At 35.9% G+C, this 12,404-nt stretch overlaps 1 protein-coding gene across 1 annotated transcript in view; it reads right to left on the bottom strand.

Annotated features, from left to right (window-relative positions):
* Positions 1–12,404, bottom strand: part of LOC150108077 (dynein axonemal heavy chain 3-like) — a 170,289-nt gene that overhangs the window by 68,376 nt on the left and 89,509 nt on the right. Inside the window, exon 5 of the mRNA XM_090415941.1 lies at positions 4,859–4,934. Coding sequence (XP_090272067.1) covers positions 4,859–4,934 — 76 coding nt within the window. The remainder of the gene's footprint in view (positions 1–4,858; positions 4,935–12,404) is intronic.

Genomic DNA, 12,404 nt, shown 5'->3' with positions numbered 1-12,404 from the left:
CCTTGTCATCTGAGCAGATTAATTTTGCCCTGTTATATAGTGTTTTTATCACCCCATATTGTTGTGAGGGGGGGGGGGGGATTGCTGGTGAATGTATCTGCCAGTGTGGGTGGGTTTTCTGTAAACAGAGAAAACCAAAGATCCATCAAGCTGGTGGGTGATTAAAGTGTCTAGGAAGGGGAGGGTGTTGTTTTCCTCTTTTTCTAAGGTGAACTGGACTCTGGGATGTTGGTTGTTTAAGTGTGTTAGGAAGGAGTGGAGTGTATCTGAGCCATGTGGCCAAATAGCAAACACATCATCCACATAACGAAGCCAAATAGTGGGTTTTTGTGGGGTGGAGTTTAAGGCTTTCTCTTCAAATGTCTCCATAAAGAAATTGGCCAAGGGTGGGGAAAGTGGTGAACCCATGGTTGTCCCCTCTATCTGTTTGTAGAATTTTCCTTGCGAAACGAAATAGCCTGAGTTCATTGTGAACTGAAATAGGGCTGAGATATCGGGAGGAAACTTGGCTTGGATGAGCTCAAAGGTTTCTTTGAGTGGGACATTAGTGAATAGGGAGGAGACGTCAAAACTGACCATTATGTCAGTGTGTTGGAGTGTGAGGTTTTCTATACTGGCTTTAAAGTGGGCCGAGTTTTTGACCTTAATATGACCTTATAAAATTTGACCTTACTTCCTGTTACAGACCATATAAAAAGTTGGCATCCCTTATCCGCTCTACCAAAGACCAACCACTTCCCCTAGACCTACCTGGTGTATACCAGGTCCCTTGCAGCTGCAAATTGTCCTACTTTGGCCAAACAGGCAGAACAACAAATATCAGGATTTCAGAACACCAAGACTACATCCGGTTTCACCAGTACAGCCGCTCTGGGTTGGCAGACCATGCCTTAGATACCCACCATAAAATTCGTTGGAAGAAAACAAAAATAATCCATCGCAGCAAGTTTAAATACGAAAGATTATTCAAAGAATCTTCAGCAGCTCTAAAAAACGTTCCTAACCTCAACAAATTTGGGTGCATGAAACTGCCCCAAATTTGGGAGACTTTCATTATGAGAACTTCAGCCCAACTGCCAAGACTACCAAATTAGCCCGCAAGAGGGCACCATTAGGACTTTAGGAACAAAATTAGTTCTTATTTTCTTCCTCATTTGCTTTGTTAGTTCCTTAGTGCACATACCATATCTTTATGTTCCCGAAGATGGCAATGTGACATTGCCGAAATATAGAAGTGATTCATTAAAGTTATCTTTAATTTATTTACTTTATATGCGTTGTCAATTCCGTAAATTAATTACCAATAATGCAATAGTATTTAAGGACATATCAATACATGTTAAGGGAATGCTCCATGATTAACAGTAGCCCTGGTATACCTCTTTAAAAAAGAGTCTTGGAAGAGTACAAGTCCCAAAGGAGTGGAAAGATGATAAAATTCTTCCAATTCACAAAGGTTGAGGCTGAGGCTATAAATTACATGCCAGTCTTTAGATCTGAAGTTGTGGTAGAGTTAGTGGAAAAGTTGGTGCAAGCTAGGATCAGATGTGGTGGATAATAGTATTCTCTGTGATGGACATCATGGGTTTATTACCTCTCACCAACCACTCCAAAATCTTAACTCTAGATACAAAATCTGGCCTATAATTTTTATCTCAGCAGTCATCACCACATTTGTGAACCAGAACAATTTTACTCTTTTTATTCCTTTGCATCCTGTCACTGTAATACCCTTGTTAAACAGGTAAGTCAAGGCCACCATTAACTCCCTGGTATATTTACTTAGAGACAGTGATATAGCAATATAGCATCAAGACCTATTTCCATATTGACATCAAGTTTACTTAATTTGTCATATACCTCTTGCTCCCTTACCAGCAGTTCATCTTTTATACTTCAGCTACTCATAATATCACAGGGATGAGGATAAATACCTTGATAAATTTATTACTACATGACTTGATTATATACCTCTGAAGTATTCAGAGCATCATCTTGCAATCATTGTTGGTTCTTTTAATTGCCATAAATTCAAAGAACTCTCTAGGATTTTTCTTTGCCCAACTTGCTAATTTCTGCTCGTACTGCAATTTTGCTCTCCTTACCTTCCTAGTCTGCTCTTTATAATTATACTCTTTAATTATTATCATCATTCATATTGTGTTGTCTCCACAGTAACTTCTTCCAGATATCATACTTAACCCCTTCATTTATTTATGACACCTCCCTTATTCACACTTTTAATCTTCAGAATAAATTTGCAATGATCCTGATGAATAGCCTTAGGTCAATGCCAGGTAATATTTATCTCCTTTCTATTTAACTCTTATTTTCCATACTGTAGCTGAAAACTTCCTCCTAAGGTTTTCATATGGCTGTCTACTACCTAGGTGATCACTTCATGATCAATCTTGCTCAATGGTGAGAAAATGTAACAACTCATTTATCATTATTATTATTACATGACACCTCCAAGAAATCCAAAGACTCATCAAGGGAGGACACCTGCTCTAAAACTCTCCTTCTCCACCACTGAATCCACCAAACTACAGCAAACCGCAACTACCATCATCAACATCTACACCAATGCCATCTATTGTCCACCACCACTAGTATTTCCACAGACAATCACAAACATCCATGCCCACAGAGGGATTTGAACCCACAGCCTTTTAGCTGGAGAGTGAATACACTAACCACTCACTAATTCTAACTGAAGAAGTTTAAAAAAGCACTTAAAAATCTAAAGCAAAATAAAGTGCAGTCCAGATTTAGTCAAAAATGAAAAGCTAAAGAATTTAGGAGATAATGGTATCATCCAATTAACAAACATTTCTAACTTCATATATAATTATGTTATCTTGGCTAAAACTATGGACAACTCAAAAAAAAAAAAAATCATTCCAATGCCAAAAAAGCCAAATTGACTAAGATATGCTGATTACATAAGTTAGCTTAATTATTATTATTATTTCCCAAGAACTCATGGAGTCAAAGACTCATCTAGGAGGTCCTTTTATCATACCACACTTTAAACACACTCAAATTTCTGCAGACACCACACTCTCAGGCAAGGAATTCCAATCATTCAACACTCTGCATGCAAAAAAAAAAAAAACTGCTTCTTACTCCCCTGCTCACACCTCTTTATACAGTTTCCAGAATGCCTTGAAATTATTTCTTAGAATAATATTGAACAGATACCAAAACCAGATAAATAAAATAATAGCTGAAGAACAAGATGGATTCAGAAGTGGAAAAAGCATAAGCAGTGCAATAATAAACCTCAGAATGACTGAAGAAAGATCAATTGCTGTACAAAAACAGGTCTACCTATGCTTCATAGATTTTGAAAAAGCGTTTGACACCATGTCTCATAATAGACTTAAAAGAATCTTAGAAAACACTGATCTGGGCTCAAAAGATTTAAGGATAATAAAAAACATAGATTATTATTAATATTATTCAGGCCTCCATGGAGTCAAGAGACTCATCATGGGAGGTCCTTCCTAGGAAACACAGTCTATCATACCACTCCTTGAACTCATTGATCGTTCTTGCTCTCACCACTCTATCAGGCAATACATTCCATGGTTCAACCACCCTCCACACAAAGAAACCACTCCTTACCCTCTTGCTCGCAGCTTCCTTTCGTAACTTCCAGTAGACTGGAATCGACAATATGCAAAAAAACAATGTGCTTTCAAAAAGGACAGATATAAAAAGAAGCATCAAGAAGTGATATGCATTATTACAACTGCTGTTTGGGATCTTCTTGGAAAGGATCATGCAGGAAATTTAAACACTTAGAGGCATTTCAATTGGTGGAAGAAACATAAATAATCTAAGATGACAGTAGTGCTCATTGAGAATGAATATGATCTGTAAAATATAGTTAAAAAAAACTAACAGAGAGTGTTATAAATTTGGACTAAAATAAGCAGAATATTTTTCACTTTCTGAAAAATAATTATCATTATTTTTCAGAAAGTGAAAAATAATGATAATTGAAGGCAAAATGATGGATAAAAACCTAAACATAAAATTAAAAAAGTCACTCCATAGAACAAGCAGATAGATTTATATTTGAATAGTCTAATCACTAATGATAGAAAATGTAAACAAGAAATCAAAAGAAGAAGACAGCCAAAACAGCCTTGAACACAAAACAAATACTTAACAACAGATAAGTCAATATTATCATCATCAAATTCCTGATATATACTCTCAGAAGATGTATAGGATATTATGATAATAGTACGTGAATAAGTTACATTAACAATTTTCCTCCAGATCAGTCTGTTATCTGAAGAATACAACTATTGACTTGTTCATCATTATTGTGTAGCACAGAAACATGGAATATTGGAAAAGAAATAGAAGGATTGATGGCTCTGGAGATGTAGTTACTAAGAGAAATGGCTATATAGAAAAGGTCACAAACAACCAGTAATTGAAAGAACAAACAAAAAAAAATTACTCAGTGAGATAAGGATGAGGTGAGTGAAATTCTTAGGATAGCTAAGAGAAAGCAGACTGACTAATATGATCATCACAGGAAAACAACAAGAAAGAAGAGGAAGAGGCCAACCAAGACATCACTATATGAAGGACATTGAACACTGGATAGGCATAAGCCATGCATATGTTTAGAAATGCACAAGACAGCAATAAGTAGATAGCCATGGCTGTGAACTTCCAGGTCAAAGAAGGTACTAAAATGAATGAATGAAAGTTATTTGTTAAATTACATAGTGAAATTGTCTTTTCAGTAATTATTAAAATTTTTGAAAAAAATATGGGCATTATGCTTGTAATAATACAAATGATAAAACCATAATAAGATTAACTATATTACCAAGGAGTAAATTTTGAGGGAACCCAACAAATTCTTAACCTTCTTCTTTCTTGTTTATCCATTAACACGTAGTCAACTAGAAAAAAATAAATTATTATTATTATTATTGCAGGCTTACCAGAAAAAAATGCACTTATATATGTGTGTGTGTGTGTGTGTGTGTGTATATATATATATATATATAAAAAAGGTTTAATGACTATTACCGAGAGAAAAGATGACAAGATATATTTAAAAAAAGATACTACTAGTTTACTAGTTTCGTTACATGAACATCCTCAGGTATCACATTCAAAGAAGTATATAAAAAATTACAGAGACTTAAAATTGTACTAACAGAACAAGTATAAAAAACAGTAGCGTGTTTGAAAAAAATGCAAGTATGAGTTCCAAACAAACGAATACTACGCGCTGTCGCGAGTGCGCCAGTACTGAACAGAAGCAACGTGTGCGTCAGAGAGATTGTAACTCAGGCTGTTGTTGATATGAGAGGAATCTAGAGAAATTTCCCTAGATTCAACAATCTTTCTTTCGAGTTCATCATAGCACACATGGATGTTAGCAGTTTGAGTCCAGTTTACAATGTGCTGGCGGCCTTCGTCTGAGTTAGCTGAAAAGAGAACGTGGCTAGAGAGAGCGCTAGCTCTAGTCCTGTTTGGATGAACACCGTAGAGATATCTCCTATAACAAGACTAGAGCTAGCGCTCTCTCTAGCCACGTTCTATTTTCAGCTAACTCAGACAAAGGCTGCCAGCACATTGTAAACTGGACTCAAACTGCTAACATCCATGTGTGCTACGATGAACTCGAAAGAAAGATTGTTGAATCTAGGGAAATTTCTCTAGATTCCTCTCATATCAACAACAGCCTGAGTTACAATCTCTCTGACGCACACGTTGCTTCTGTTCAGTACTGGGGCACTCGCGACAGCATGTAGTATTCGTTTGTTTGGAACTCATACTTGCATTTTTTTCAAACACGCTACTGTTTTTTATACTTGTTCTGTTAGTACAATTTTAAGTCTCTGTAATTTTTTATATACTTCTTTGAATGTGATACCTGAGGATGTTCATGTAACGAAACTAGTAAACTAGTAGTATCTTTTTTTAAATATATCTTGTCATCTTTTCTCTCGGTAATAGTCATTAAACCTTTTTTATAATATTCCAACCGAGTAAAAATGAATTTTGAAAAAATATATATATCTTTATATACAAGTATCAATGCACATACATATAAACGGTTAAATCAACAACTGGTTCATCATGGGTACTGAAACAAAACTCACAGCTATCTAATATTTCCTCAGATAAACTCAGCACAAGCTTTGAGTAAGGCAGCAGAAATGCCACCACACAAACAAAAAAGTTCAGTGCTGCATTAACAAAAACAGTCATGGATATTTATCAAAAAACATTATTAGTATTTTGTACTGAACTGTAAATGTAATAATAAAGTTATAACTGTACATTATATATTCATTTATTTATTTATCAAAATTGAATGTACTCAGTAAGTTGTATACTGAATTATTGTAGTGATAAAAAATGTAATAATAATGCTTTAATTGTATATATGCTGTATAATAATCAACTAGGATATTAATATTGAAAAAATATATTATCATCATTATTATTAACTTCAGACCTCCATGGAGTCAAAAGACTCATCATAGGAGGCACATTGTTACACACAAATCCCATCAAACCGTCTTTTAACTCATTTTTCAATGTGTTCGCATTCACCACATGAATGTGAACACATTGATGTTCACATTCATGTGGTGAATGCGAACATCACCAACCACTCTCCACAAAAAGAACCTGCTCCTTATGCCTTTGCTCACGCTCCTCCTTAATACAGTTTCCAGGGATGGCCCCTCATTCTACCCCCACACACACATTCTATGAAAATTTTCTTCAACATTAGCCTGATAACAACCACTTGCCAACCTAAACATCTCAATCATATTTTCTTTCCTCCTACAACTCATGAGGCTTTGCAAATTGCATTCTCTCAACCTAGCTTCATATCCCAGATTCCAAAAACTAGTTATTATCATGTTATTTGGTCTTCACTGGACCTTTATAATATAATATCTTCACCATGAAAACCAGGGAACCAAATCTATGCAAAATAATCCATACAAGGCCTGATCAAGGTGTTATATAATGGAATCATAACCTCTTTATTTATTGCATGTCAAAGTCCTCCACATGATTGCCATAATCTGATGTGATGACTTCCCAACCTGTGCAATGTGCCTGTCCTCTGAACTTTGGGTGATTATTCACTCTGATATTACTCTTGTATCCTCAACCTCCTAGAAAATTCCCAATATCCCCATGAAGCATCTACTTTTCATACTCCCATTACTGCCTGCAAAATTTCAGAACACTACACAAAAATAAACCGACTTCCATTCACTTTCCTCTATTCAAGTCTTCCAGAAAAGTCACGACACCTGCTTGATTCCTCAACATTCTCCAGTTTTGTATCATCTGCAAACATTTGTTTATATCCACTTAAACCAATCCCAATCATTATTAAGCAAATTAAACAACAATGGCCTTAAAACAGACCTATGCAGCACACCTTATATAACTTAAATTTAGTAGTTAAACATAATATTGATCGCTTGACATAATAAAGGATGCTTAAGGATCAATGCCAAATAACTAACAGGAGACCTCCACATCACCTTTCAAGAATGCTGAGAACTGACTGGGACTTCTGACCTAATGTCTAATCCTCACCTTCACATGGTGCACCCTGTTAGTAGGTATCTACTGGGTACTGAATGAACGAGGACAGGCTGGGAAATTGGGACTCTGCCAACCAATTTCCAATTGGAATTAGAAGAAGACTAATTCCAATGTCAGAAGAAATGAAGACAAGAATCATCAATATAAGAAGTATTAATGGAAAGCAAATTGAATCTGCAGAAGAATTGGAAAAGTACCACCTAGAGACCACTAGACTAGAGACCACAGATATGAGGGTTCTGAGAAAAATTAGGAAAGTGAACTGATGACAAAAATGAAGATATTAGAAAGGAACTTGACATCATTAGCATTCGAGAATGTGTCAGCAGAGCTAATCTATGGTGGGATCACTTAAACAGAATGGGTAAGGAAAGGCTAGCAAAACAGGTGCTTGATGCGAAGATGGCAGGAAAGAGACCCAGAGGAAGACCAAGGTTTAATCAGTCAGAAGTGCCTTAGAAGCATCAAATGTTAGTTATGATGATATTCGAGTGCTCACAAGTAATGGATTAATTTGGAGGAAAATTGTTGATAGACGATTAATAATAATGTAAATTTAATCATGTGCTGTCATAGTGACCTGAACTTGAGGGTACATATCAGGAAATTGATGATGACATAATATGGATTTTACCTATGTACAATTTTTTTTAGCATACAATTTTTTGCCCCAATATCAAGGATGTCTTGCTACAAATAAATACAAAAAATGTCAACTAGCATATGCAGTTTAAGTATGGAAAAATATAGAAAATTAATATATACTGTTGTGTCGGAAAATGTGATGAGTCATCTCCTTTTTCCAAATCAACATAGAGTTAGCTCAGAAGGAGTGGATAAGGACATACTTGTGCCTCCAAACAGAAAATGTGCTCATTAATTACCCAAGAACATGTGTATATCCAGATTAGTAAATTCTAAGCAATGTTAAAATATCCCATAAACTAAATAGAGAAGGTTTGCTAAATCTATTAAGGTAGAAAATCATGTATAAATTCTAAAAAGATGTGTACAAGCTAATAATAGTTTTAGGCCATGTCGAAGATAGTTCGTGGCCACGGTATCCAATCGGCAGCTGCCGTACGTATGACGACACCACCAAGTGAGGGCGCTGTTTTGGAGTATATAGGTTTCGGCGGGGATTTGAATTGCTCTCTTTTTCTTCTCATTTCGTCGGTACCTGGTTTCCTGTGCAAAAGGCTGCATAGCTGTGAAAAGCTTGCGGCCATGTGTAGCAAGAATCTCCCATTGCTATGTGTGCTATGTGGATCAAAGCTACGCCTTCACTTGGTGGTGTCATCATACATACGGCAGCTGCCAATTGGATACCGTGGCCACGAACTATCTTCGACATGGCCTAAAACTATTATTAGCTTGTACACATCTTTTTAGAATTTATACATGATTTTCTACCTTAATAGATTTAGCAAACCTTCTCTATTTAGTTTATGGGATACTTTAACATTGCTTAGAATTTACTAATCTGGATATACACATGTTCTTGGGTCATTAATGAGCACATTTTCTGTTTGGAGGCACAAGTATGTCCTTATCCACTCCTTCTGAGCTAACTCTATGTTGGGTCAGAAAAAGGAGATGACTCATCACATTTTCCGACACAACAGTATATATTAATTTTCTATATTTTTAATAACCTGCTTGTCTCTGCTTGTCAACGTATTCTTCAGCAACCAAGTGATTTGATGAGCTGATTTGGCCACTTTTGCAATGTGCCCCTAAACTTCAACTCCTTATCCACCAACACTCCTAAATCTCGTGCCACATCAATTTCCTGGAGTACAGTTCCACCAATGTAGTAAATTGCTGCTAATCTTTTCACCCCAAAATGTATAACCTTACATTTTGCCACATTAAATTGACATCCATTCTCCTTGGCCCAGACCTCCAATCTATCCAAATCATCTTGCAAAATTTTAACATCATCTGCATTCACTATTGCCCTACCAAACTTTGCATCATCCGCAAACAAATGAACTGTTCCTCTCAGATCCTTTCCTATATAATTAATGAACAAATTAAACAGCAGTGGTCCAAGAACAGATCCTTGTGGCACACCACTAGTCACAGGCCGTCTTGTGGACTCTACTCCTGAATAAACCACTCTCTGATATCTTTCCGTCAACCACCCTCCTATCCATCTCACCAACCCTATATCATCCCCATATGCTGTAAATTAGAATTCCATGTGGTATCCTGTCAAAGGCCTTAGCAAGGTCCAGTAGAATCACTGTAAACCCATTACCCTTATCCAGTTCAGCCGTCACTGTGTTATAATACGTGAGCAAGTTACTGAGGCATGACCTACCCTTATTCAAACATGGAGTACTTCGTATTACAGCAGCACTATGAAGTGCCCTCTAAACTTCAGTCTACTGTCAATCACTCCCAAATCTTGAATCTCATCCACTTTCTGTAGTATAGCACCATAAATATAGAGGTCAGGCTAAGAAAAAGATTAATTAACAGTGTAGATTTAATTTACCTATATAGAGTGCAAGAGCATGTAGCTTGGTTTCCTATGCACATGTATCTTTCTGATGATGACCTCAATACAAGGGTCAAAACGTCAAGTGTTATTTTATTAATAATAAGTAAAATAATCATTTCAACACGTGTTTTGTGTCCTAAATTCGGAAATATGAATGCTGATCACTGTGTAACCTAAAAAGAAAGAATCATCAATATAGTGCACAGCCTTATATTTCTGCACTCCAAAATGCAACACCTTGCACTTATTAATATTAAAACCACAACTCCACTCCTCTGTCCAAGTGATAAGTCTATTCAAATCTTTTCCTTTTTTTTTTTTTTATACAATGAAACCTGTGGTGAATTCATCACTAAAAAAACACGTACCAACCAGAGTGATAAGTTTTAATACATAAATATTTCATTCCAAGTATCTTGGGACAGCCTCAGTATAGTAATTCAAACAATATTAGGAATAACATACAGTTAGGGTGCATGATTACAATGGAATCTCAATATGCGTACAGTAACATGTTATAGAAGTAAATTAAAACATAACTGAAAAAAATAATAATAATAATAAATAAATAATAAAAATTAAAAATAAAATTTAAAAAATAAAAATAAATAAATAAATAATAACATATATAAAGAGATTATTTTACATAATTTTGTATGACAATTTCCCATACTTTAGGAATATTAAGAACGTCATTTCGGTTTAAATTTGGTCTGTGTAGTAGAGCTTCAGTACTTTCTCTATATAAACATTCATGTTTATATAAAGATCTATGTAAAAGTTTTAACTTTTCCCAATGGATCCTATGGTTTGGGTTTTCAACTCTGTGTTGAGAGAGGCTAGATTTCTGTGGTTCGAAAAGACGAATGTGGTCTTGATGTTCCGAGATGCGTTTCTGAACAGATCTTCCTGTTTGTCCAAAGTAAGACAACTTGCAGGAGCATGGGATCTCATACACGCCGGGTAACATCAGAGGTGAAAGTTTGTCCTTAGAAGAAGGTAACAAGTTATAGATCTGGTTGATGGGTTTGTAAGTAGTGGCAAAATTGTATTTCTTCATAATTTTTGAAAGACGTTCAGAGATGTCTTGGACATAAGGTATGGGAATCCAATGGGCTTCTTCTTGTCTAGGTTGATGTGTGGGGAAGTGACTGATGATTTTTTGAGTTGTTTTAAGATTATATCCATTTAGTATGGCTGTATTTTTGATTATTTCTAGTTCTTGGTTTAGAGATTCTTCAGAGGAGCAGAATTTGTGTGCTCTGGTAACTAGTGATTAAATGATGCCAAATTTCTGAGCAGAAGAATTGTGAATGTAGAGACCTGAAAATGTAGGCTTGAGATAGACTGACGTGGCGATGGAACCGTCTTCTTTTCTTTGAAATGTGTAAATCCAGAAAGGGAGATTCTTTCGCATCAACTTTACATTGATGCAAGGGTGAGGAAGGTTTATTTTATCTAGAAACAGGTGTAATTCATGTTCGGGATGATCCCAGACTGCAAAGATGTCGTCAACATATCGTAGCCAAATTTTTGGTTTGGGTTCAAAAGTGATTTCCCCCCCCACACACACACACACCTTCCAGGTATTCTAGAAACAGGTTTGTTAAGTTTGGTGATAAAGGAGACCCCATTGCTGTTCCTTCTTCTTGCTTGTAAATTTTACCTTTCCAAGTGAAGTAACCGGAGGTAATAACAAATTCGAATAATTCCACTATATCAGATGGAAATTTTTGAGTTAATAATTCTACTGATTCTTTATGGGGAATGTTAGTGAAGAGGGAGACAGTGTCGAATCTAATTAACAAGTCAGTTTTTAACAGTTAAATGTCTTTTATTTTTGCGTGAAACTCTGTGGAATTTTTGATTGAAGAGGATGAGTGGCCTATGTGAGGACAGAGAAGGTTAGATAAAAATTTTCACTTTTGAACTCACACCAAAAATTTGGCTACGATATGTTGACGACATCTTTGCAGTCTGGTGATGACCACACCTGTGTACAGATGTGGCCACATCAAAGCCTTATACACAGGAATGAGAACTTCCTTATCTGTTTGTTAGTTTATTTTTCGACAACCAAGTAATCTATGAGCTCCTTTGGCTCCTCTGAATATTAAACGACTTTGACTCCCTCCCCCCTCCCCCCCCCCCCAACATCCAACAAAATCCTCAAATCTCTAGTTTCCGTAATTTTCTGGAACACACTTCCATAATATAGCACACAGCTTGTAATATTTTCATCCCAAAATGCATAACTTTACACATTTCCACA

This window comes from Typopeltis vanoorti, chromosome 3, assembly GCF_054136105.1.
Source record: "Typopeltis vanoorti isolate ZY-2024b chromosome 3, IOZ_Tvanoo_1.0, whole genome shotgun sequence".
In the NCBI taxonomy this organism is placed as follows: Eukaryota; Metazoa; Arthropoda; class Arachnida; order Uropygi; family Thelyphonidae; genus Typopeltis; species Typopeltis vanoorti.
This window is presented reverse-complemented; position numbering and strand designations above follow the sequence as displayed.